This window comes from Pongo abelii, chromosome 16 (genome assembly GCF_028885655.2).
Source record: "Pongo abelii isolate AG06213 chromosome 16, NHGRI_mPonAbe1-v2.0_pri, whole genome shotgun sequence".
NCBI lineage: Eukaryota > Metazoa > Chordata > Mammalia > Primates > Hominidae > Pongo > Pongo abelii.
Genome location: NC_072001.2, coordinates 70816027 through 70841762, shown reverse-complemented (window position 1 = coordinate 70841762; position 25736 = coordinate 70816027). Strand labels below are relative to the sequence as shown.

Genomic DNA, 25736 nt, shown 5'->3' with positions numbered 1-25736 from the left:
GCCAGCATTTAAAAGACCAACATAACTTACTGCATTTCCCTCTGATTTAACTTCTAAAAAGTTCAGAATATCTGAAGAGAAATTTCTTCTCGTTTCACTTTTTGAAATAAATCTCATTAAAAAATCAATTTTACTGCAGCCATTTTGAATGAGTTTGATGAGTCTGATGAATGTCTACATCCGTGCAACCACACCATGATCAAGATATAGAACATTTCCATCACCTCAAAAGTTTGCTGTGTTTAAAGTTTAAAAACTTTAAAGTACTAGACATCCAGTCATCCTCAAACCAATCTTTGCATTCCACCTGGACTGTTTTAATCACTGTCTCAAAAAAAATCATTAAATCTTTGTTCATTCTGTTTTCATCATCTCCCTCCTACCCCCAGGTTTAGAAACCTTTAAAGTTTTTAAGCTCACCTCAAAAAGTTTTTAAACTCACCTCAAAAAGTTTGCTGTGTAAAAGTGTAAAAACTTTACAGTCAATTCCACCCTGACCCCCAGCCTTTGGTAAATCACTGAGTGGTTTTGTCATTATACATTAGTTTTGCTTCTTCTCATAAATTATAAACCCTACAACATGTTATCATTATTACTATTATTATTTTTTGAGACACAGTCTCACTCTGTTGCCCAGGCTGGAGTGCAGTGATGTGATCTTCGCTCACTGCAACCTCTGCCTCCCGGGTTCAAGTGATTCTCTTCAGCCTCCTAAGTAGCTAGGATTACAGGTGCCTGCCACCACCCCCAGCTAGTTTTTGTATTTTTAGTGAGACGGGGGTTTCACCATGTTGGCCAGGCTGGTCTCAAACTCCTGACCTCAAGTGATCTGCTTGCCTTGGCCTCCCAAAGTGCTGGGATTACAGGTGTGAGCCATCACGCCTGGCCATGTTATTATTTTTTCTTTAAACAATCTGATGACTATTGTTGGATGATATATCTGTCATTATAATTGAAATAGGTGTCCTGCAAACACTGTACAGTTGTGTCTTGCTCTTTTATACAGTTTGACATTTGTGCTTTTAATTGGACTGTTTAGACCATTCACACTTAACGTAATTATTGATATGGCTGAGTTCAACTCTACCATCTATTTGCCCCATCTGTCCTTTGTTCCTTTTTTTCTTCTTTTCCTGCTTTCTTTTGGGTTAGCTGGGCTAGTTCTTAGCATTCCACTAATCTCTACTATTTGCTTCTAAGCCAGAGGTTGGCAAACTTTTCCTGTAAAGAGTCATAAGTAGATATCTCAGGCTTTGAGAGCTATAAGCTTTTTGTTGTAACTACTCAAATTCTGCTGATGTAGTGCAAATGCAATGATAGTCCACATGTAAATGAACAGCCATGACTGTGTTCCAATTCCATTGTGTTTGTAAAAACAGGCAAAGGCCAATTTTTGCCCATGGGTTGAATTTTGCCAGTCTGTTTGAAGCTTTATTTATTTATGGCTGTTCTAGAATTTGCAATATGCTGCTTTAATTTCTTACAGTCTACCTTCAAGTAATATTAGGGTATTTCATTTATAATGTACAAACCTTACAATATATTTCCATTTTCTTCTTCTCATCTTTTATTTTCATACGTCCTTCCTCTATGTACACTATAAGCTCCATAATATAATGTCTTTATTTTTCCTTTAAATAATTATATTTTAAAGACATTTAAAAGTGAGAAAACAGCTTTTTATTTATCCACGATTTGTGAAACTATTTATTCCTTTGTGTAGATCTAACCATCCATCATCAGTTTCCTTCATCCCAAATAGCTTAACATTTTTTTGTAATGCTGGTCTACTGGCAATGAATTCTCTCATATTCGTCTGAAAAAGTCTTTATTTAGCTGTTTATTTTTGGAAAATGTATTTGCTGGGCACAGAATTCTGGAATAACTTCTTTCTTTCAACATTTTAAAGATGTCTTTCCATTATCTTCTGGCTTGCATAGCTTGTAACATGAAGTCGGCTGTCAATCTTATCTTTGTTTCTCTACTTAATGTGCTCTGTTTTCTGTGAATATTTTTAAGATTTTCTTTTTACTCACTGGTTATCAAAATTTTGATTTTGATGTGCTTTGGTGTGGTTCTGTGTTCATCCTGGTTAGGGTTCATTGAGTTCTTAGATCTGTGGACTTATAGACTTCACCAAATTTGGAAAGTTTTCAGCCATTATTTCTTCAAATTATTTTTTGTTTCCTTTTCTCTTTCCTCTTCTTTTGAGACTCCACTTAACACATATATCTTAGACTTCTTGATAGTGTCTCAAAGATCATTAAGGTTGTGCTCATTTAAAAAAATATTTTTTCTAGTAGTAGAAATGAGTAATTTTGGATAATTTCCAGATCTTTAACCTCAAGATCACAATTTCTTCTGTAGTATCTAATTCAGTTAATTCCATCAATGAAATTTTTATTTCAGATATTTTTCAAAATTGAAAAATAAATGTTCAACTTGTTTGTCTTCCATTTCTCTCATTATGCTCATGTTTCCTATGAATTCCTTGGGCATATATAGTTTTTATAATAACTATTCTAAAGTCCTGTCTGCAAAGTCCATTATTTCTGGTTTGTGTGTGGGAGGGAGGCATCTATTTCTACAGATTGCTTTTTTCCTGGTTATAGTCTTTCATCCATAATCAGAATAAAAATTCTTTGCTTGTCTACTTTTTATTTGGATTGTAAACATTGTGAATCTTGTGTCACTGAATGCTGGATTTTATTGTAATCCAGAGTGTTGGACTCGATACTGGCAAGTAGTATATCTGCTGAACACTGATAGCTGAATCATTTTGAGGCTGATTTTAGAGCTTTTATTTTAGGAGAGTTGAGCGTAACCACTACTACAGGGCTAGTTTAGCCCCACTACTAAAGCATAATCCTTCTAATGTCTTTCTTGAATTCTCCAATGTGTTTAATGAGGCCTCTCTACACTGGATTATTGGAATTTAAAATATTCCCAACCTTGTATATGTTTGGCTTATAGTTCCCCAGAAATTTTCTTTTCTAAACAGTAGTTGGTTGTCTAGCTTTGTAGGATTTCACTCTATAAATGTAGAGACTGATATTAGGCCAGACACAAGGAAACTCCTATACAATTTCTAGAGCTCTGTCTCTGCATGTTCTTGCCTTTCTAGGACTCTGCTCTGTGAATTCTAGCCATTTTGGTCTCCTTGAACTCCAAATTCTGTCTTTTCAGCTCAGTAAGACCTTTGAGCTCTGTTTGGGTTTCTGTGCAGACAGCTTGGGTGATTGTAGGACTCACTTCATTTGTTTCTGTTCTCTCAGGGATCACTGTCTCACACTGCCTGCTGTCTAAAGTTTGAAGATAACTGTTTCACTATTTTGTCCAGTCTCCTAATTATTTTTGGTGGAGGGCAAATCTCACAGCAGTGACTCCACGGGCAGAAGTAGAAGTACCTGTTTTTTTTTTTGTTTGTTTTGTTTTGTTTTTGAGACAAGAGTCTTGCTCATGTCACCCAGGCTAAAGTGCAGTGGCGCGATCTCAGCTCACTGCTACTTCCAACGCCCAGGTTCAAGTTTCTCCTGCCTCAGCCTCCTGAGTAGCTAGGATTACAGGCACCCACCAACACGCCTGGTTAATTTTTGTACTTTTAGTAGTGATGGGGTTTCGCCATGTTGGCCAAGCTGGTCTCGAACTCCTGACCTCAGGTGATCCACCCGCCTTGGCCTCCCAAAGTGCTGGGACTACAGGCGTGAGCCACCACACCCCGCCTCCCTTTCTTTTAAAATGATTGCTTTTGTCTTTTGTTCGTTGTATTGACCTTATATCATAAACTACCAAGAATCCTTTTTTAAGGTAATGTAGATATAAATAATATTAGGACTTTATTAAACTAGGTTAAATATGAATTCCTGTGGCAGAATTTGAAGCAAATAGAATCCTTTTAAATGTTGGGTTAAGGACAGCTCCCCTGATTTAAATTTTGTTATCTTTTGCATAAAATATTCTACCTTATATCAAAAGTATCAACAATCCTAGTATATAGCCACTGAACTTATTACTTCAAGGTTTCATTTAAAACATGCAAGTTCTACAACTTTTTTTTTTGAGACAGAGTTTTCACTCTTGTTGTCCAGGCTGGAGTGCAATGGCCCGATCTCAGCTCACTGCAACCTCCGCCTCCCGGGTTCAAGCGATTCTCCTTCCTCAGCCTCCCGAGTTGCTGGGATTACAGGCGACTGCCACCATGCCCAGCTAATTTTTGTTATTTTTAGTAGAGACGGGGTTTTGCCATGTTGGCCAGGCTGGTCTCAAACTCCTGACCTCAGATGCTCCACCTGCCTCAGCCTCCCAAAGTGCTGGGATTATAGGCATGAGCCACTGCGCCCAGCCTACAACTCATTTTTTTTCATTTTTTGAGATGGAGTCTCGCTCTGTCACCCAGGCTGGAGTGCAGTGGTGGGATCTCAGCTCACTGCAAGCTCTGCCTCCTGGGTTCACGCCATTCTCCTACCTCAGCCTCCCAAGTATCTGGGACTACAGGCACCTGCCACCATGCCCGGCTAATTTTTTGTAATTTTAGTAGAGACAGGGTTGCACCATGTTAGCCAGGATGGTCTTGATCTCCTGACCTCATGATCTGCCTGCCTTGGCCTCCCAAAGTGCTGGGATTACAGGTGTGAGCCACCACATCCAGCCAAACTACAACTCTTAAGAATTGCTCCAGGGGCCAGGTGCACCTGTAATCCCAGCACTTTGGGAGGCCAAGGCGGGTGGATCATGAGGTCAGCAGATCGAAACCAGACTGGTGAATGTGGCAAAACCCTGTCTTTACTAAAAATACAAAAAAATTAGCTGGGCGTGGTGGCGTGTGCCTGTATTCCCAGCTACTTGGGAGGCTGAGGGCTGAGGCAGGAGAATCACTTGAACCCAGGAGGCGGAGGTTGCAGTGAGCTGAGATCACACCACTGCACTCCATCGTGGCAATAGAACAAGACTCTATCTAAAAAAAAAAAAATAGCTTCAGAAACACTGAAATGATTTGATTTTTTTTCTTGTTTGTTTTCAGCTTCACTCGAAGCCATAGACAATAGCACAACAGATTAGGCAGAAAGATTACTTTTAAGGAGGTAGTTATATTTATGCTTATTTTAATGCAATATCAAGTTATGGAAAACAAACAGCAATTGAAGGCATACAGCTTTTCATTCAGTTCACTTAAAAACATCACAGCCTTTCTTCTGTAAGCAAAGCACAGAAAAGATGAGTCATTAAAGTGACTGATTATAAATGGCAATCATCAGGGCAGATGTAAGTCATTTTGGTTTAATCAGGCCATTAATTATTAGGGTTTATCAATTAGTTTTATTGAAGGCAAGGGAGCTCAAATGAATACTAGGGCATTGATTTTAACTGAGACATTTTCTCGAAGAAAATACAAATGAGTTGTGTTGAAGCCTGGAATTATGGGTCCTTTTCATACCACTAAAGAGAAATAAGTTTCTTCTACCGCAACACACAAACCTTTAGTGAAAAAGCAAACTAACTTATTCTCCTTTTGCATTAAAAATGAAATATCATGTTTAGGTGTTTCCTAGTTTAAGGTTTAGGTTTAAGCTATCTTGGCCAAGAGATGACTATCATTTTGGAAATAGTAAGATAAAGGTACAGTGCAAAGTGTCTCATTTTTAATATCCAATACTCCTTATCTTTTTCATTTTAAAAGATTTAGTCATTTTATGCAGTAGGCTTTTATAGGCATCAAAATAGATTCCTGTGGGTCAGATTCCCTTAAAGGAAGCAGAGTGATGCCCTGGAAGGTGCCCCTGCATACTGACTGTGAGACTGGACGAATCATTTAAACCTCTCTGAGCATACATGTACGTGTGGGTGTGTGTACTCACAACACTCACATGCTCAGTGTTGAGCACACAATTTCACTTAATTTTCATAACAATCCTGAATTCTCACTGACAACCTTGCCAGTGTTGGGAGATTAGATATCATCTCTGATCTTGTACATCATATCCTGTATATGATATCCTGATATCTGGTATCTTGATATCTGATCTTCCTACATTGACAAGGCTGTTAAGAGAATGAAGTGGGCCTGTGTGCTTAGCACCGCTGGCACGGAGCTAGAGGTCAGTGAAATGTTGAATGAATCAAATGAATGGGAAAAACATTTTGTAAACTTGAATGTACCAAATATACTATAAAGCTACTGCTTTGTAGAATTGGTAATGATGACTTCCACTCTAGGAAATCAGGATGTGGATCATTTAATACACTGGCTCATATCCAAATGCTAAATGAGGTTAACTTTCATTATACCAGCTCCACCTGAAGGCAGGCTTCTTCTAGGACAGCAAGTGTGTTCAGCTGGGATCACAGACGAGTTAACATTATCCAATCACAACATGTGTCTCCTGTCACAATACTGTCCCACTCCTTCAGTGAGATTTCACAGTAAGCTGGGCTTTTTAACGATGATGCAATAAATCTTTGAGTTGCAGCAGTGACAGCCCACGTAGATAATAGGTGGTTATGATGCAGTTCCATCCAATAACTTGAAGTGCTTAGAAGATTATTAGAAAAATATCAGTGAGCAGAAAGAATGGAACAGTTTACTAAAAGAGCCTTCTGTCATGCTAACAGTAGGTGGTTTTAGGTAAATAAAAATCAGCCTCAAAGTGTCTTTAAAACTTAAACATAAAGCTATCATATGACCTTTGTAGTCACTATGTGGTCACTCTTTAACAAAGTATGAAACATTGGTTCATTACACTAATCATATACTATATACCAATGGTAAAATAATTATTTCTTCTCAAATCTGATATGTGCTAGATGGCCTGACAAACTATGATTTACAAATATCTAAAGAAATACACCAATTCCACTCCTAGGTATTTACTCAAGAGAAATGAAAATACAGAACGACATAAAGACTTGTGTATGAAAAGTAGTATTATTCATAATCGTCCCAAAGTGGATACAATGCCAAATATCCCTCTACTAGTAAATAAGCAGACAAAATGTGATATATCCATACAATGGAATACTATTCAACAATAAAAAGGAATGTACTACAGACACATGCTATAATACAGACACATCTCAAAAACATCATGCTAAGTGAAAGAAGAAAGGCACAAAGATTTCATGTGGTATGATTCTGCTTATATAAAATGTCCAGAAAAGGCAAATTTGTAAGAGTCAGAAAGTAAATCAGTGGTTCCCTGGGGCTGAGGACAGGAGCAGGGAGTGACTGCCAATGAGCATGAGGACACTTTTTTGGGGTGATGAAAATGTTCTAAAACTGGATTATGGTTATGGTTGCACAACTTTATAAACTTACTAAAAATCACTGAATTAAGTAAGTGAATTTTAAGGCATGGAAATTATATATCAATAAAGCTGTTTTAAAAAATCAACCTCAAAACACAACTTGATTTCTCATTACCATTACTAATTACTAATAAATAAACTGATAATCCATAGTTTCTGCAGGTGCTTTTGTGGTCACTGTGGTCACTCTCTTACCCTATAACAAAGTATGAAAGATCAGTTAATTACATATAATATACTATATATCAATGGTAAAATGGTTATTTCCTCTTAGAACTGATATGCACTAGGCCTGATAAACTGTGATTACAAACATTTAAAGAAAGATATTAATTTTAAAATGTTACTTTTGTGTATTTAAGATTATTTCCAAAAATGACTAAGGCTATGTGTATAAAATGTAAAAACAACTGATTCAAACATGAAAAATTTGATCCACCAACCATAGTTGCCTCAATAACCGCAAGTAACTGCTCTGATTTTCAGGCTGGACTGATTTTTTTTTCCCCCCACTGAATTGACCAAATTGACTGTGGAAATTGGTATCATGTTGAGACAACCCATGTTGCCACCCATAACTGCCTCATGCAGGAAACTGTATCTTTACACATTCTGCATCAATTAGCCATTAAACAACCCACATAAACAACATCAAGCAGAAGCTTGCTAATAAAGGCCAGAGCCTCAACAGCATGTGCTTTCCAGACATCTTCACAAAAGGGATCCTCCGCCCACTGCCCAGACCCTGCCCCCAGCACAATCAGGGGTCAGGGTGGGAGGTTACCCTTGGCTAGGATCTGGCTGGGTGCCGAGGGGGCTGTTCAAAACAAATAAAAGCTCCTTCACAAAACTACAGTTGGAGTTACTAAATGTGCTTTGTATAGGGACCCAAGTGGCAATTTCCTGGTAAGATTAGTTCTTTTTTATTTTATTTTATTTTTTTTGAGATGGAGTCTCACTCGGTTGCCAGGCTCGAGTGCAGCGGCACAATCTCACCTCACTGCAACCTCCGACTCTCGGGTGCAAGCGATTCTCCTGCCTCAGCCTCCTGAGTAGCTGGGACTACAGGTGCTCGCCACCATGCCCCACTAATTTTTGTATTTTTAGTAGAGATGGGGTTTCTCCATATTGGCCAGGCTGGTCTCAAACTCCTGACCTCATGATCCTACCGCCTCGGCTTCCCAAAGTGTTGGGATTACAGGCATGAGCCACTGCGTCTGGTGTAAGATCAGTTCTAAAGAAAATTGTGATTTTGTATCAGCTATATGATTTCTTTTGTCAGAAAAGAAAAACCATACCAATTGAGGATTCCCTTTTTGTTGTGACCTATTCACATCAGGTGCTGTTGGTATCTCCAACTTCTACCTCCTTTTGGTTTTTGTTTCATACTTAAAACATTCAATTTGCTCTGAACTTTTACATGTCTCACTGAATGCTCTTAGAAATGGGCATGGTACAATTGTTACGGAAACATTTTTAAATGTGGCATGTGGCTGTTGTGGGATGATAACGGAGGCAGAAATAAACTTCTCTTCAACTTTTTCCCCCTATAAAGCAATTACACTGTGTGAATACCAGGAAGCCACTCTCAGTTTACCAGGAGCCAGAGGGCGCATTAGCAGGTCTCCACTCCTAGTAACCTCTCCTAGCACTGTGCCTGGGATCTTCAGCAATGCTCTTTCATTATGTTTAATTGTCTTATGAAAAGAAAAAAAACCAATATATCTATCTAGTTATTTCTTGGGGACTGCATTCTAATGAATGGGAACAGCAGGTACAATTAAATATAAACTATGCTGACATTCTGCATTACAAATTCATCTGTGCACAACGGGAACATACTTAAGAGAAAACCACAATGCAATATAAAAGTTATTCTAATGACTCCATCACATAATAAAGGGTAGGTCATCCAAATATTCTTGCAAAGGCCTTAAATAAAATTAAACAGCATAATCAGCCATCCTCAATGGCAGTTATTGCCTAGAGTCTCATGATTCGGTTCAGAATGGAGGCAACAAACGTGCCCTTTCCTTCTTCAATAAAGGCAGGGGACCTGGGGCATTTACAAGATTAATAACAAGGGCAAAAGGGCCTGAGCTTCTCAATTATCCCTCTCTTAATCCTTTCATAGTAAGTAAAAGAGATTTCCTTCTAAAGTGGTGAATCTTAGATTCCCACCTGTGATGTGTACACATTGTGGTCAGTGTTTAGGAAAAGCCAGGTCTGGAGGAATGTGTTCCTGCACAACCTACTTCCCCAAGTCTAAGATACTACTGACTGTTAAGACTCCTCTTGACTATAAAACCTTTTTGGGGAAAAAGGAAAGAAAACAAAGGAATACCACATTATATGCATAAATAAGATGTAAGACAGCAGACTTGACTTGGAGCGGTGTGTCCAGAAGACTAATCCTGGTAATTTGTTTTAAAGAAATAACAAAACATTATAGTAGATAACACTTACTTGGCACTTAATATATGCCAGGAACTGGGCTAAGTGCATTATTATCATATGCATTACCTCATTTAATTCTCATTATAACCCTTGAGATAGGTACTATTATTAACCCCATTTTACAGAGGAGGAAATTGAGGTTCAAATTAATGAAATTACTTGCCCAAGGACACAAAACTAGAGGCTTCGACTAGTAAAGCTCTTAAGCCTTAACAAACTGCATTATGTTTATGAGCTAAATCTTATTGGAACTAATAGGATGGATTATCCCAGCTTTGGCAGTGAATAGTTGGGTGATCTTGGGAAGTTCACAAAGAAAATAGCCCAGATGTTTTAAGTTCTTTATACTCACAGGCCAATTTTCTAAGAAAAGGAGATGTTAATAGGAAAGTGTGAGGAACATTCTAACTATTCCCTCTCACTTAACCTCTTGCTTCTTTTCTTGAGAAATAATTATTTGACATAATAATAGCTGTTATATGCCAGGTACAACGCTATGACCTCAAAGAAGTTAAGAAGCTGACCCAAGGTCACATAGCTAAGATGAATTAAGAGGAAGAACCAGAACTTAAATCTGGGTCTGATCCTAAAACTAGAGCTTTTCCATTAGGCCACCAACCACTTTCCTATGGCTTTTTCCTATGACTTTTCCTATAACTAAGCAAGTTTTTTAGGCTGCTTGAGCCTTGATTGCTTCACCTAAGAATGGAGATACAATGATACCTCCTCACAAAGTTATTATAACAATTAAATAAAATTATACATACAAGAGAGCTAACACAGTAGCACATACAAGGTACTCAATAAATGATATTAGCAAAATGATTAATATTGTTATCATTATGATTGTACCCAATCCAGAAGGAACTTAATCTTCCACCACCAAAAGAGTAGATTTGATTTCTATGGTGCTGATCACCTTCAACCATGCCTTTAGAGAAAGGAAGAGACATAGAGAGCTCTTCCAACTGCTAAAGCTGTCTGTCCATTCTGCTTGGCAAAATGTCCCAAGGATAAATCTCTTACTTTAATACGAGAAAGGGGAACAAAAGATGACTTCCAATTTAGCCACATTTTAAAAAGTTCCAGGAGAAAAACACTGTCCTCAGAAAATTATGATTCAATGTATTCATCCAACAAATATCCACTGGCATACAATCAATGCCATAAATTCCTCTACCAACAGAAATGACCCTGTCATTCGTCATACAGGTGCTCTCTCTCCCTCTGATAAGCTCCTAAACTTCAGGTTTGTGTCAGAGACAAAGCAATGATCAGAGCTAACTGTGGGGCTTGGTGAATCAAACATTCATCCACACACTGGGGGCATCTTGCTGGGTGGCTGGACAGAAGTTTACCCTAATGGATACTATAAAGACTGGTGAGCCAAAACACACAACGATCACACAATCTGCTTCAAATCCCAATCCCCTGCAAGGCAGAAGACTTTTAGAGGTGGGGACTGGGGAAATAACTGCCCTCTTCCATTTCCATTTGTTCCTTGAATGACACATGACATCTTTCCTTATTTCTCCTCTAAGGCTTCCATTGATACTCATTTTCAGAATGGAAGAGGGTAATTTGCCTCTTACTGATTTCCTATAAGGGATGACTCTGCCTATGATCAAATCCTACCACAGAAGCAGGGGAGAGAGAAAAACTAAGTCCAGGACAACCTTCTCTGATTAAACTGACCTTCTGAATACAGGTAACTATAGAAAGATGATAATTCTTTTTTTGTTGTTTACATTAAGCTTTTAATTTTGAGATAACTATAGATTTACATAGTTATCTCAAAGTTTACATTTACAATGGTAAGAAATAATACAGAGACATCCTGTGTACCCTCCACCCAGTTTCCCCTAATGGTAACATCTTATAAAATTGTAGTATAGTATCACAACCAGGGTATTGACACTGATGGTCAAGATGGCGAACATTTCCATCACCATGAGGATTCCTCATCTTGCTCCATTGTAAACATTCCCTCTGTCTCCCATCCTCTCAGCCCCTGGTAACCACTAACGTGCTCTCTCCATTTCTATAATTTTGTCATCTCAAGAATATTATACAAATGGAATCATACACTATGTAACCTTTGTGACTGGCTTTTTCACTCAGCATAATGATCTGAAGATTCATCCAGGTTGTGTGCATCAACAGTTCGCTCCTTTCTATTGCTGAGCAGTAATCCATGGTATGAATGCCCACAGCTTGCTTAACCATTCACCTGTTGAAGGACATCTGAGTTGTTTCCAGTTTTTGGCTATGATGAATAGAGCTGCAATAAACACTTGCATACAGGTTTTTGTGTGAACAGAAGTCTTCATTTCTCTGGGATAAATGCCCAGGAATGCAATTGCTGGGTCATACAGTAGTGGCATGTCTAGCTTTCTTTTTTTTTTAAATGTCAGCAGTGGGGCTGTATCATTTTACATTCCTATCGGCAATGTATTAGTGATCTAATTTTTCTGCATCCTCATTTGCTATTGTTACTATTTTTTATTTTAGCCATTCTGATAGGTATATAGTAATATCTCATGGTGGGTTTAATTTGCATTTCCCTAAAGGCTAATGATATTGAACATCTTTTTCATGTGCTTATTTGCCATCTGTGTATACTCTTCAGTGGAATGTCTCTTCATGTCTTTGCCCATTTTCTAATTGGATTGTTTGTTTTTCTACCATTGAGTTTTGAGAGTTCTTTATATATTCTAGGCACATATTCTTTTAAAAGAATACTTCTAAGACACGTAGCATTTCTTGTCTCTTGAAAATCACAACATACTACAAATACAGAAATACCCTGTGATCACCCAAGGTAAATAGAATGAATGATCAATATGGGGAAAGAGGCTTAATTTCTCGAGATGTTCATTTGTGTGGATAGTGTCAGAGCTGGAGAAAAACCAACAATCTAGAGTCATAGTTTGTTTACCCTGTTAATGGGCTAAGTCTTTTTTTTCTTTTCAAAAACATACACATCCACAAGTTATAATCTACTATAGTGCTGGATGTGATTAATATTTATTACATTTAAAGGACAATATGGAAATGATTTTTACACAGGAGATAAGGTGTTAACTGTGCTCTCAACACTAGCACTTGTATAACATAAATGCCTCCTTCCAGATCCATCTGATTAAACAGCCTGAGAGCTCAGGGAAGGAAGTACGCACATACTAGCTCTCTCATCATTACACATGGCAAAATAAAACCTACTGGGAATGACTCGTTTTAAATTGACTTGGGTTACTCAAACACTAACCAGTTCTTTTAAAAAAGTGTTTGGGGCAGGGCACGGTGGCTCACGCCTGTAATCCCAGCACTTTGGGAGGCCGAGACGGGTGGATCACAAGGTCAGGAGATCGAGACCAGCCTGGCTAACACGGTGAAACCCCGTCTGTACTAAAAATACAAAAATTAGCCGGGCATGGAGGCACATGCGTGTAGTCCCAGCTACTTGGAAGGCTGAGGCAGGAGAATCATTTGAACCTGGGAGGTGGAGGTTGCAGTGAGCCGAGATTGTGCCACTGCACTCCAGCCTGGGCGGCAGACTGAGACTCTGTTTCAAAAAAACAAACAAACAAACAAAAACTGTCTGATCCTCCAGAAAGCAAAAATATGTCATAGGTTATTTCAAAATTCACTATAATGTATAGTTAAGCACAAACTATGTAGATCTCTGCAAAAAAAAAAAGATTGTTACAAAGCTTTATGCAAATTATATCTTTTAATAAATCATTAAAAATTAATCAGGTTAGTTTTCTATTGATAGCAATACTTTCCAAGAATTCTTTTGTTTAAGAATCACTTTATCCAGAAAATAGTCATTTCCTAATTTATTTTTGCCACAAATCCCAACTTTTACACACACTAACATACTATTTTAACTACCACCTTGACATCGAAATTTCTTTCCTAAGGAATTCAAACGTCTTACCTCTACCAAACCATTTCTCCTTTCCCATTTAATAAATATAACAAAATAATTTTGGAATATATTACAAATATTCTTATAACATTTTTAATCTTAAAATTTATACTGATTTCACTTAAAGGACAATATCAAATATATAACATTTACCTGCCTACACTATTTTGAACTGTTACCCTCTCACCTTCCCATTTTCTTCAAAATTCCTTCCTTAAAAAGGATGCCCTTAGATGGGACTGTCTTGTGCATTTTTTTGCAACTTCCTGTGGATCTACAATTATTTCACAATAAAAAGATTTTTTTTAAAAAAAACATGTTCTTGCTTTCCATCCAAGTTGTGACTTTACATATCCTTATTATAATTCCTTATTAATTATAATACTTCATTTTCAGTGTCCCTGATACTTTAAAAACAGTTTCCCATAAAGATGCCTTTTGAGTTGATAACATCAGTCTGGTTTAGAAAGCAACATTTTCTTAGCTAAGGCACACGGCTTTAATTTTCAATTATTTGTTTTATACTTTAGTCTCTTATCTTCAGTTCTAAAACATTTCATATTTCCTAGAATTTCCCACTTTGAATGAATACCTTAAATAATTTATATACATTAAGCACCTACAACAGTGCCTGGTACAGAGTACACGCTTAATAGTCATTATTGTTATTATTTTCATCACAAAATCTACTCTTGGAAATTCTCCCCTCCCTTTTCTCTTTCTTTTCTTTTATGTCTCTCTGATTTGCTTTGTTCCCCACCTTATCAACATGTCACACTTCCTTCAGTCACGAAATCACAGAACCCAGAACCTTAGCTCTTGAAGAAATCTGAGTGATCATCCAGCTACTCTTTCATAGTATATATGAGGGAACAGAGGCAAAGAGAACAAGAGTGATCTGCCTTTCTGGGGTCACCCAGTGAGGCAGTCAGTCAGTAGGACTGAATTGGGAATGTCAGATAAAGCCAGGATGGAAAATTGTATTTTGCTTTTTCCATGTATGTATTCTGCCTTTTCCAGAATGTCATATAAGTGGAATCACACAGCTGGTAACACTTTGAGTCAGCCTCCTTCATTTAACATGAAGTATCTGATATTCACCCATGTTGTTACATGTATCAGTAGCTTGTTGTATTGCTGAGTAATATTCCACTCTGTGGATGTATTACAGTCTGTTTTTCCAATTACCAGCTGAAAGACATTTGGGTTGTTTCCAGTTTGGAGTTATTATGAATAAAGCCACTATAAAGAGTTGCCTAAAGTTTTTGTGTGGACACATGTTTTCCTTTCTCTTGGGTAAATATCTAGGAAGAAGACTGCCAAATCACGTTGCAAGAAATTGCCAAACTATTTTTCAAAGCAGCTGTACCATTTTATATTTCTACGAGCAATGTATGAGAATTCTAATTGCTCTGTATTCTTGTCAGCACTTCATATTATCAGGTTTTTTGTTGTTATCTCTTTTCAGGGAAAGAAAGTAGCAAGAAGTATTTTTAGCATACTAAACTGTTAACAATTTAAGCAACCTTGACGCCTCTCTTTCTCTTAAAAGTCACAAGCAATCCATCAGGAAATTCTATCGACTCTACATTTAAAATATATCCAGAATCACCACTTCTCCCAATCTTTATAACTATCTCCCTGATCTGGGCCCCTGAAACTTACCTGAATTACCAAAACATTTTCCTAACAGCTGATTCTACTCTTGTCCCCCACACTCAGATACAGACACGCTGGCCTCTTTGCTGTTCCACTAACACTCTGGGCACATCCTGTGGTGTCTACTCTGTTTCTCATATATCTACTTGACTAGTAACTCTCCCCTTTCAAGCCTTCCTTCCAAACTCATCTTCCCTATGAGGTTTCTTTGATTAATATGCAACCTACCCTTTGCCTCCCCTAAGCTCAATCTACTTTTTCTTCTCTATTATTAACAACCCTCTAACACACTCTGTATTTTACTTATTTATTGTGTATATTATTAAGAAACGTTTCCTAACCCACTCTATCACTGCTAGAATATGAGTTCTATGATCATAGAAATCTTTTGTTTCACGTATTGATGTGTTTCAAGTACTGTGAACAGTGCCTAGAATGTAGTAGGTATAAAATAAATAGTTGCTGAATGATCAAACTAACACTGGCTTTGGTATCTAAGGTAGCACTAATTGGAAAGTCTGTGTGAGGCCAGATTTATAAAAGAGAAAAGCCAAGGGTAGAAAATAAAATTTGTAACATGTATACTGAAACTACAAGGCTTAGTTTCTTTAAACACAAATCTATCTGGCCAGCATTTGCCTACAATTATTTCTGCAAAAATGTATTTTTTAAAAGTTCTCCTATTGGAGAAAATAAATGAAACTAACCAGGCTCATATATACAAAAAAACTCCTGGCACACCAACTATATAAGTTTTTTTTTTCTTCTATAAACTTCTGCATCTGTGTAAGATGGCCCCAGAATGATTGCCAATTTTATTTTCTTAATCTAAGTTCTATGCTCATTACCACTGCATTTCTATTTTTTATCCTCAGGGAAAGAGAGAGCAGTTACTACCAGGGCATTCTCACATCTTCCAAAGAAATGGCATAGGTGTTAATCTTGTATTTATGTTTGATGTGGGTAATGATGGCTACGACTGGAGCTGTAGGTTTATTAATATGCAGGGCTCTCACCTCATTAGTGGCGATGTATGTTTTGAAGTGAAGCTGCGATGTTTCCTGTAATGTCGGATCTGGCCTAACAGATTTTCTCACTATTCATTTTCTTTGTTTTTTACCCATAGTCAGCACATGCTATGCTTACAGTGCTCTCACATATGCCTTTTAATAAAGACAACTTTTCCACAGTAGTTAATTTGGTGGGCATTTCAAACATTTTTAATAATTATGTCCTCATGTGGAATTATCACACGTTTGGTTTACTTTAGAGAAAAGATTTTCATAATTTTTGAATCAGTAATATAAAGTACAATAAACTCTCTCCCTGGCTTGGTTTTGGAGTGGTGTATTCTTATTAACTGAATAAAGTGATTAATTCATGGTTATAATAAAAACATGCCACATTCTTGGCATTCAATAGTTTATAAAGTCCCTGCACATATACCTCAACCAAATCTTAAAAAGAGCAAAATAAACAACAGTAACAACTGATTGAATATAACATTTGATGATCCATTATGAATAGCAACAGCTGTGCTTCAATTTCCAAAACAATTTCCAGTTAACATAATATACCATCAAATAAACTAACTTTTACCAGACTAACAAGCCTCATGGGATGAGTGGTTTGCCACTGCTTATTGCTCAGATTTCATTCTACTCTACAGTCCTCACTGGATATAAACTACGGGAGAGACTCCAGGTTTTCAAGAGTTTGTTTGGAAGCCATTAACTACGTTTAATAAATTCTGTAATATACTATTTATATATACACTTTCTATATCTAAAATCCAGGACCACTGTATTCCAAGGAGGTCATATAAATGCGAGAAATAGTTTGTTCTCTTTTCTCATTAGATACTGAACAGATCTCCATTTCTTAATCTTTTGAAATTTGTGCCCATAAGTACAAAGCAATTTCTTTTTTTTTTTCTACTCTGGTTTTTAAGAAGAGCATTAGAAAATGATGATCAGAGAACAACACAGGTACTTAGACCAAGACAAAGGAGGAAGAGGTATAGATCACTCATTAGTATTTCTCTTTCACCATCTTCTTTTCACTGTCCTCTCACAATGCCTAAACCAGGCTCCCCCAGCCCCTGCAGAAGGACCCGTTTTTGATTTGACAATGTGACACATGTTCAGCTAGAATTCCCATCATCATTTAGAGAAAGCAAAAATGAGTACATGTGCTTTTAAGAAGGAACAGCAATGAGCTTATATAGCAAAAGTGCATAAACAAGTATATTACCTATTTAATTGCCTTAGCTGAACTTAAAAGCTCTGATCTTTAATTGCCTGATTGAACTGATCTAAAAAGCTACAATTTTTTAATCAAGAAGAAATAGCTTTTTGGTAAATAAAAAGGCATCTTTAATCTTATTTTTATGGACTCCAAGTTATTAAATATGGACAAAACCTCTAAAATATTAAGTTAACAACTACTCAATCTAAGGTAAATTTCTCATTACAAAGCTTTACAAAAGTCTTCAGGGACACCTGGCTTCTTTGACGCTTCAGTAAAAACACATGCTTTTAAGTCCAGAAGGTAAAAGTTTCCATGAATAGCTGGGAAACTCAAAAGCTAAATATGAATATATTTAATGAGGTGTATTACCACAGGATATTTATTTCTGTAGTTGAGTGGCCATAACTACTGGGACATAACTGTTCATCTGCACTGCAATTCGTTAGTCTTTCCATTGAGACAGATGTAGGTGCACACTCATTCACTGAATTTCCTTGAAAGGACTTGTCAGCCCTCTACCACTGTTCCTACTGTGTCCCCAACAGATATCTTCTTCTCACAACAGGTGGCATTTTATAGCAGGCTACTCTCCGTAGGAATTGGACTGGCCAGCACCAACTGAAAAAATAAGTACAGGCCCAGGATTCCCTTTTGAAACCTCTATGCTCTCCATCAGTCAAACCACTGGAGCCCTTGTCCGTCACTAACGAAAGAGCCCCTTCTTAGCCCAAGTTGCAACCAGGGATGAAAAGAAGGACCTACTGGCTTCTGAGAGGCTCTGGTCAACCAAGCTTGGCCACAGTGATCATAAAGTGGTTATAGTGAGAATCTGACCCTAGGCATTATTTTTAGATCCAGACAAATCCATCTGAAACATGTCTATCAAGATCCCATTTCAAATGAAAAATTTAGTTATTTCTCCCAAACCCAGAGTAAAAATTAAAATAAAAAAATTTAGATACAGGAATACGAAAGGTACATCAACTTATCAGCATGATTTCTAATTTTAAAGAAGAAAAATCAAGATAATGGCAGAATAACTAAAACGTGTTTCCCTATCCACTATAGTTCTTTGCACTACTAAGATTCCTTGCACAAAGTTATAGCTAGAGAGGGATTTCATTACAAGCCAGAATTAACCTGTATGCCCAGAGTACACGATGATCCTAACACTCACTTTCTAACAACACTCGAATTTCCATGGCACTGTCCTTTTAAAGAAAGCTTTACTATTAAGAATGGATGTTTTTCCTTTAGTTCTTTTGTCAAATGGATAGATGTCCATTTTTTAAAAAATCAATAAAATTTTTAGAACTGACCATTGGGTTAATTCTTATTAAAATGGCTATCACCACTTTACCAGTTGCTGGGTGTGGAGAGGTAGAAGTACAGGGAATAGAAGCAATATAAGTTATATCATATTAAATACTGTTATCTCTTACTCTTGGTAGTCAAAAATGTTCAATTTTTTTTCATCCACCAAATTTGTTTACACACTTATTTATACCCAGAGAAAGTAACACTAACAAAACTCACTCCCTACACCTACCTTTCACACCAACTATACTCTAGAAATGGAGTGGACTGGCTTTAAAAATAAATCTAGTTTATGATTCCATTTAGTCAGTATAAATACCTTCAAAAACCTGACTATTTTATTTGTCAAAATCTAGATACCCTCATTAAAAAGGAGGATTTCAGAAGAAACGTGGAATCACCAGGATATTAAAACCACCACAAAAGAAAACAACCCTTAGTGACAGATATGACATCACAGTTGAAAATATCAGTTGTTTTCTCCATCTCACAGTTTATATCCTTAAAAGGAAAAACTTTCCTTTAGTCACATCTAATGTGTATGCTGTTCCATTCCCCAAATGTACATACAGCTAAGATGAGCAGATGTGTAAAATTAAACAGCACTGTTAGTAACACTAGGCCTTGAAGTTGCTTTGTTATAGTCTCTTACTTAATAATTTGCTCCAAATGAATTCAGATATTTTGGGAACGTTAAAAAAACAAAAGGAGATTCCTTTTGCAATATTCAACAGTTATCTGATTATTCTCTCATGTGTTCTGTTACTAGACAAGGGGACTATTCCTGATGCTTTCACCAATATCTTATTTAAAGTTTTACTTTTGGCCAGGCGAGGTGGCTCCCGCCTGAATCCTAGCACTCTGGGAGGCCAAGGTAAGAGGACTGCTTGAGGCTAGGGGTTTAACACCAACCTGGCCAACAGAGCAAGACCCCATCTTTAAAAAAATTAAAAATAAAGTTTTTCTTTCCAGGTATGTGAAGCAATCTCTTAAGGAACAGTGTGTGATGCTATCTGAAATGTTAATAGAAGGAAGGATGTAATTGTACAGAAAGCAAAGGTTTTGCATTAACAAGAGTTAAGTAAGACAAACAAGATCCTGTTATTTTCAAATACTATGAAATATCTTTTTACAAGTTTGACAAAGGTGATTCACAAAAACACACTACCAAGTTTATAATCTAAATGAGAGCAGTTGATGGAGAAAACAAGAAAAATAACATTTATAGAGCAGCCATCTTTTTGAGTACCAGATGTATCAGCTGGCTTAAATGTCAGAACACTTACTTTAAAAATCAAGGTATCTGGAGAGACCCAACCCCACCCCAAATTAAGTCCAAGCTTATAAGCCCAGCACATACCTCTATGTAAAATCTTTAAACTCCACAAATAAGTAAGGCCTTTAACAACCTAAATTTAGGAAAAAGAAAACAGTACAATTATCAATTATGGTTTTTATAAGGAACTTTCCATATTTAAATACATTCAACATATTTTTTTTTTGAGACAGGGTGTCACCCTGTCACCTAGGCTGAAGTGCTGTGGGGTACAATCACTGCTCACTGTAGCCTTGACGTCCTGGGCTCAAGCAATCCTTCCACCTCAGCTGCCTGAGGAGCTGGGACCACAGGTGTGTACCACCATGCCTGGCTATTTTTCTCACTAATGTTGCCTAAGCTGGTCTTGAACTCCTGGGCTTAAGTGATCCTCCTGCCTCAGCCTCCCAAAGTGCTAGGATTACAGGCGTAAGCCACCACACCTGGCCTAACTCTTCCTTTAAAACTCTGTCAATCAGTAAGCATTTACTGAACACCTCCCATTTCTGTGTGAGGCTTTGCGGGAAAACCAATTGCAAAACCACAGGTTCCTACCTTTAATGAGTTTATAATCTTCTGAAGATAAGGTACTCCAAATGAAAGAAATAAGTGCATGTGTATATAAAATAATCTGGAAGTACCTATGCTGAATTCATAATGATGCTAAGCCAGGCAAGGAGAGAGACAGGAAAAAGGGAAAATGGCTTTCTTAATTTTCTATACTTCTGTGTGTAGAACTTTTTTTGAAGTCATGACACTTATGATCAAGGAAAAACTTTTCTTCTCAGACAGGATCTCACTCTGTTGCCCAGGCTGGAGTGCAATGGTGCAATCATAGCACACTGTAACCTCAAATTCCTGGGATCAAACAATCCTCCCACCTCAGCCTCCTGAGTAGGTGGGACTACAGGTGCACACCACCATACCCTGCTAATTTTAAAATATTTTTTGTAGAGATGTGATCTTGTTTTGTTGTCAAGGCTGGTCTTGAACTCCTGGCCTCAAGGGATCTTCCTGCCTCGGCCTCCCAAATCCCTGGGACTACAGGTGGGAGTCACCATGCCTGGCCTGGAGAGACATTTTTAAAAAGTTAACTAATGAAATAAGGCAGTGGGTAGAATAGAAACTGCTTTTCCCATCAGGAGTCAGAAAGGCTTACTAAGGTGTTACAGCTTGAGTAACGGATTTAACTTAAATGAAAAAAAGAAAAGGAAGTGTTTAGGTCAAGGTAAAAATATATAATCAAAGTACTGGGGCAATGTACTCTTCCAAAATATCAAAGTCATGAAAGACAAACACTGAGGCATTAGAGAGACATGACAACCAAATGCAGTGAATAATCCTAGACTGGAGTAGGACCAGAATTTTTTTTCTTTTGTCTATACAGGGTATTAATGGACAATTGGTGAAATTTGAATAAGGGCTGTTGAGTAGATAATAGTATTGTATCGATACTAGTTTCCTGATTTTAATCAGTGATTATGTAAGATAATGTGTTTGTTCTTAGGAAATAGACACCTAACATATTTTGGGATAAAGGCCGTAATATCTGTAACTTATTCTCAAATGTTTCAGGAAAAAATACATTTATAGATTTTTAACCAAATATGGTAAACTGTTAACAACTGGGGAATATGGGTGAAGCATCTGTGGGAACTTTTTGTATTAGTCTCACAACTTTTCTGTAAGTTTAAAATAATCTCAAAATAAAAAGTTCCCCCCAAATTTATAAAGTATATTGGGGCAGGAAAGAACGAAGTATATCAAGATGGTCCTCATAAGCCAGTCTGGCTGATGCAAAGCATATATGTTGACAAGGCAAGGTATTAAAAGGGCAGGTCAAGGAAATAAAATGAGAAAATACAAACATCTGAATTAGATTTGCATTTTTCACTCTCATAGCCTGAGTTAAGAATAATTAGTTGAATGAGATACTGAAAAAAAGATGTTTCCATGACCCTAAGTATATGGGTTACAAGTACTACCTTCTATGTGGAAAATTTAATCAGTGGTCACCATTAAAAACTTAAAAAGTCTTTATGTATAAATTGCTGTAAAAGGAAATGCACATGTTTTATTCATAACCATTGACCCTATATGCACATGAGCGTGAACTTACCAATTTCAAGGTTGACTATTCAAAATTAGACACCAGATACACTGAACAAATCACTATTAGTCAAAATTTACTGTAAGATTTAAAAGTATTCATCACTATAGAGAATTCTGGGTAAGTCACGACTATAAGAACAAGAAAACCTACCATTACCCATGAGAAGTAAATGAGTGGTTTACATATCTTGAAAATGGTAAGAAGAGGTTAGGGGCTAAATATGCAAGAATTCTAGTTGATGAAGGAAGCCTAAGAGCAACTGTGAAATAAGAAATGCAATGGGAGAAAGCCAATTTCCAAATACTAAAGATCTAGAAGACAAAATCTATATCAATTAATACTGAGCAGAGGTTAACATATTTTAATTGTTCTCAAAGGGTGCAATGTGCTCCTGAAAGATTTGCTAACATAGATTCATCAATTCTAGTATATGTTTGTCTGTTCTAAGAGAACAGCATACATTTTTATAGCAAATGACTTGTTCCAGAGTTTGGAAATAACTGGCATTACAATAAAACACATGTATTCTGGACAGGAAGACAATACAGAAAGAAAATATCAAAATATTAATAATGATAATTTTATCACGGAAGCAAATATAACAAAAATATTTCTTTAAATGTTTATAAAAATTAACATCCATAATGAAAACAATTTTCTCTTTGAGTAATAGGAGGAGGTCATCTTATTTAGCATGGAGGTGATCATCTCCATTCTGAGGAAGAAGGGTTAAAATTTTCAACTTAGAAGCTTAGCTGCATGTTATAAAAACTACCCATTAAAGATAGCTCACCACTAAAAATTGGTTCCATACAAAATGAATTTTCAGAAAACATGTAGGGGAAGGCAATCCAATATATTCTGATTGTCAGGTAGAAAAAAGTAAAACAAATACTGATGTTATAATATTTGCTAAAATTATTCATTTTGTTAGAGATTCAAAAAGAAAATATTCCTATTCTTTGTCAAAATACACTACATTTTCCTTTAGAAACATGTAAATTCTGGTGAAAAAGGAGCTAGACATCTGTGAACTGAAAATCTAAAGGATATTATTGGTATTCAGTAGGCTGGGTTTCACAATAATGACTTGACAAAGCCTTGACACTAAAAGTACTTATATCTGTTGTCAATCACTCGCTCCTTGACATGTCAAGTGCACCTCCTTTCAGGGACAACTTCAATCAACATTAGCACTCAAAATACAGCACGCAATGTCACTGCTTCAGAAATGAGAAGAAAAATAGAATGTGTTAGGTGGCAGGGAAAGGCAGAAAGGCATTCCTCTTTATAGAAGACCAGATTCAAATGGATAGTAGAGAAAAACCACTGAGCCACTGAGTAAGTTGGAAGGCTGAAATCAGGTATATATAAATTCCTTTGGGAAAAAAAAAAACAAAACTCTCTTGCCATACATTTTACAAAAGAAAATTTGAATAACATATCACAGAGGTCGACAGAGGTCCATGCTGTAATGAACTGTGGACCTATGAACCTGCCTTGCATGCCAGATTATTAGATCCTGGAAAATAAAGTTAATTTGGGAAAAGAGAGATACCTAAAGACATGAAAAGAATCTGAAGCAATTGTGTTGCTCCATTATTCCCTCATTCATAAGTCTGTTTTTTTTTATTTTTTAGCCTAGCTCTTTCTTCCACTCCTGCCTCTATTTTTTTTTCTCATTCTGTTAGGAAAACACATGGAGAAAGCAAGGGGTCTGGTGTCAGACAGCCCTGTGTTCAAATTTGTACTGACTAATTAGATGATAACTCTGGGCAAGCTGGTTAACTTTTCCAAACCTCATCTTGCATGTGCACAGAGTATGTTCAATAATCCACACTTTACAAGGTGGCTGTAAAGGCTAAATGACATAATATTTGTATAGAAAGCATGCAACAGTGATTGGCACAGGAAGTATTCAATATACACCTATTTCCCTACTCTCTCTTTCTGATTCTATTGCTTTTGACTTGGCAATAGCACCCTTGTGCTTTCTTGGCCTCAATGAGGGAACTCAAGGGAAAGATGTTGATGCCGTCTTCAGTACACTTTCAGAGAGATGACCAAGGATACTGGGAACACAATCAGACTATGGGAATATTTAGTTTACACACCATAGCCCACAGCCCATCAATTTGCTAGTCTTATTTTGACTAGTACAACCCTCCTGGTGCCAGGTATTAGCCATGGGCCAATCTGGTGTTTGTCAGCTGCAACAAATGATAATCCAAATTTGTAGCCTGCTCAGGATACATACAAAAAAAAATACACTTTGGAGGCATTATACAAACCCAGGCTCCTGCAGAATTTAGCATGGAGGTGATCATCTCTGTGGCAGACAAAGGGCAAAATTATTAAAAGCATTTCTTCTACTCCAGCTGTAAGTAGTTTTCATTACTATGACCTGATGAGCCATAAAAGCTGGAGAAATTGGACACATATTTAGGGGGGAAACCCCTAATTAAAAAAAATGTAAGGGCAAACATAAACAATCCTTCAGAGTAGCTCTTACTTTAATGCCTTTCACTAAAATAATTTGTGTCATATTTTCATTCACTTAATAGGCAAGCCCTGTATTTGATGCTGAATTATTTTTTCTGCTGACTCTATTCACTTCAACAGTCTTCCTATTCCGGTAGAATTGAAAAGATAGGTGGCCTTGTGTGGATGCCCTAAACAAGAGGGAAATAAGATTTATGAAGTTCAGGAAGAACATGCTTCTCTACTGAAGATGGCAGACTTCTATTTTTGCCAAGTTCCATAGATAAATGAGTATATAGAAGTTGTATACTTTTTTCTTTTTCAATTGGTATCCTTGTCTTTTTTTGCCCTTTATTATACATGTTATTAAACTTTACAGCCAAGAACTGCCAAAAGCCACAAAGCATTCATTGTCTCCTGGGATTAGAACAGGAAATGAAACATTTTTATTTTCATCTAAAATAGTGATTTAAGTACTCAAATTTCATACTCATCTACCTGCACATGTAGATGAGAAGCTACTTAGCAGCAATAGCATCAGAAAAGAAAGTTCTCATCATCCAGGGCAGTTCACACTAATAATTAGAAAGAAAAAAGGAAAGCTGTGAATTACAATGAACTAAGACTAAATAAGTGTCCATGTTGGATTAAAGAATTTGAGTTGTCAGTTTGATGTATAATGAATGTGAAAATCAGCCATTTAATTAAATGGTACATGGTACAATCACTTTGTTCTGCATTAAACCACTGAAGTTAACATAGTGCCTTTAGTTTAGCAATTGTTTACTATTACACCACCCCATGACTTCTCTTAGACACTGTTTAACCTACATTATTATAAATGTGAAATATGGAACTTATGAGAACATTATAGTAATGTTTAGTTTATATATTTCATCAGTATATTA

The 25736-nt window shown here is 36.8% G+C and overlaps 1 protein-coding gene across 7 annotated transcripts in view; it reads right to left on the bottom strand.

The window, feature by feature from the left end:
- MAP2K5 (mitogen-activated protein kinase kinase 5) overlaps positions 1-25736 on the bottom strand; it is a 260308-nt gene that overhangs the window by 119147 nt on the left and 115425 nt on the right. For all 7 annotated transcript variants that reach the window (XR_010137177.1, XM_063716193.1, XM_054531617.2 and 4 more), the window contains one exon: positions 20280-20328. Coding sequence is in view for 6 of the 7 variants with exons in the window: in XM_063716193.1 (XP_063572263.1) it covers positions 20280-20328 (49 nt within the window). In the remaining variant the exon portion in view is untranslated. The remainder of the gene's footprint in view (positions 1-20279; positions 20329-25736) is intronic.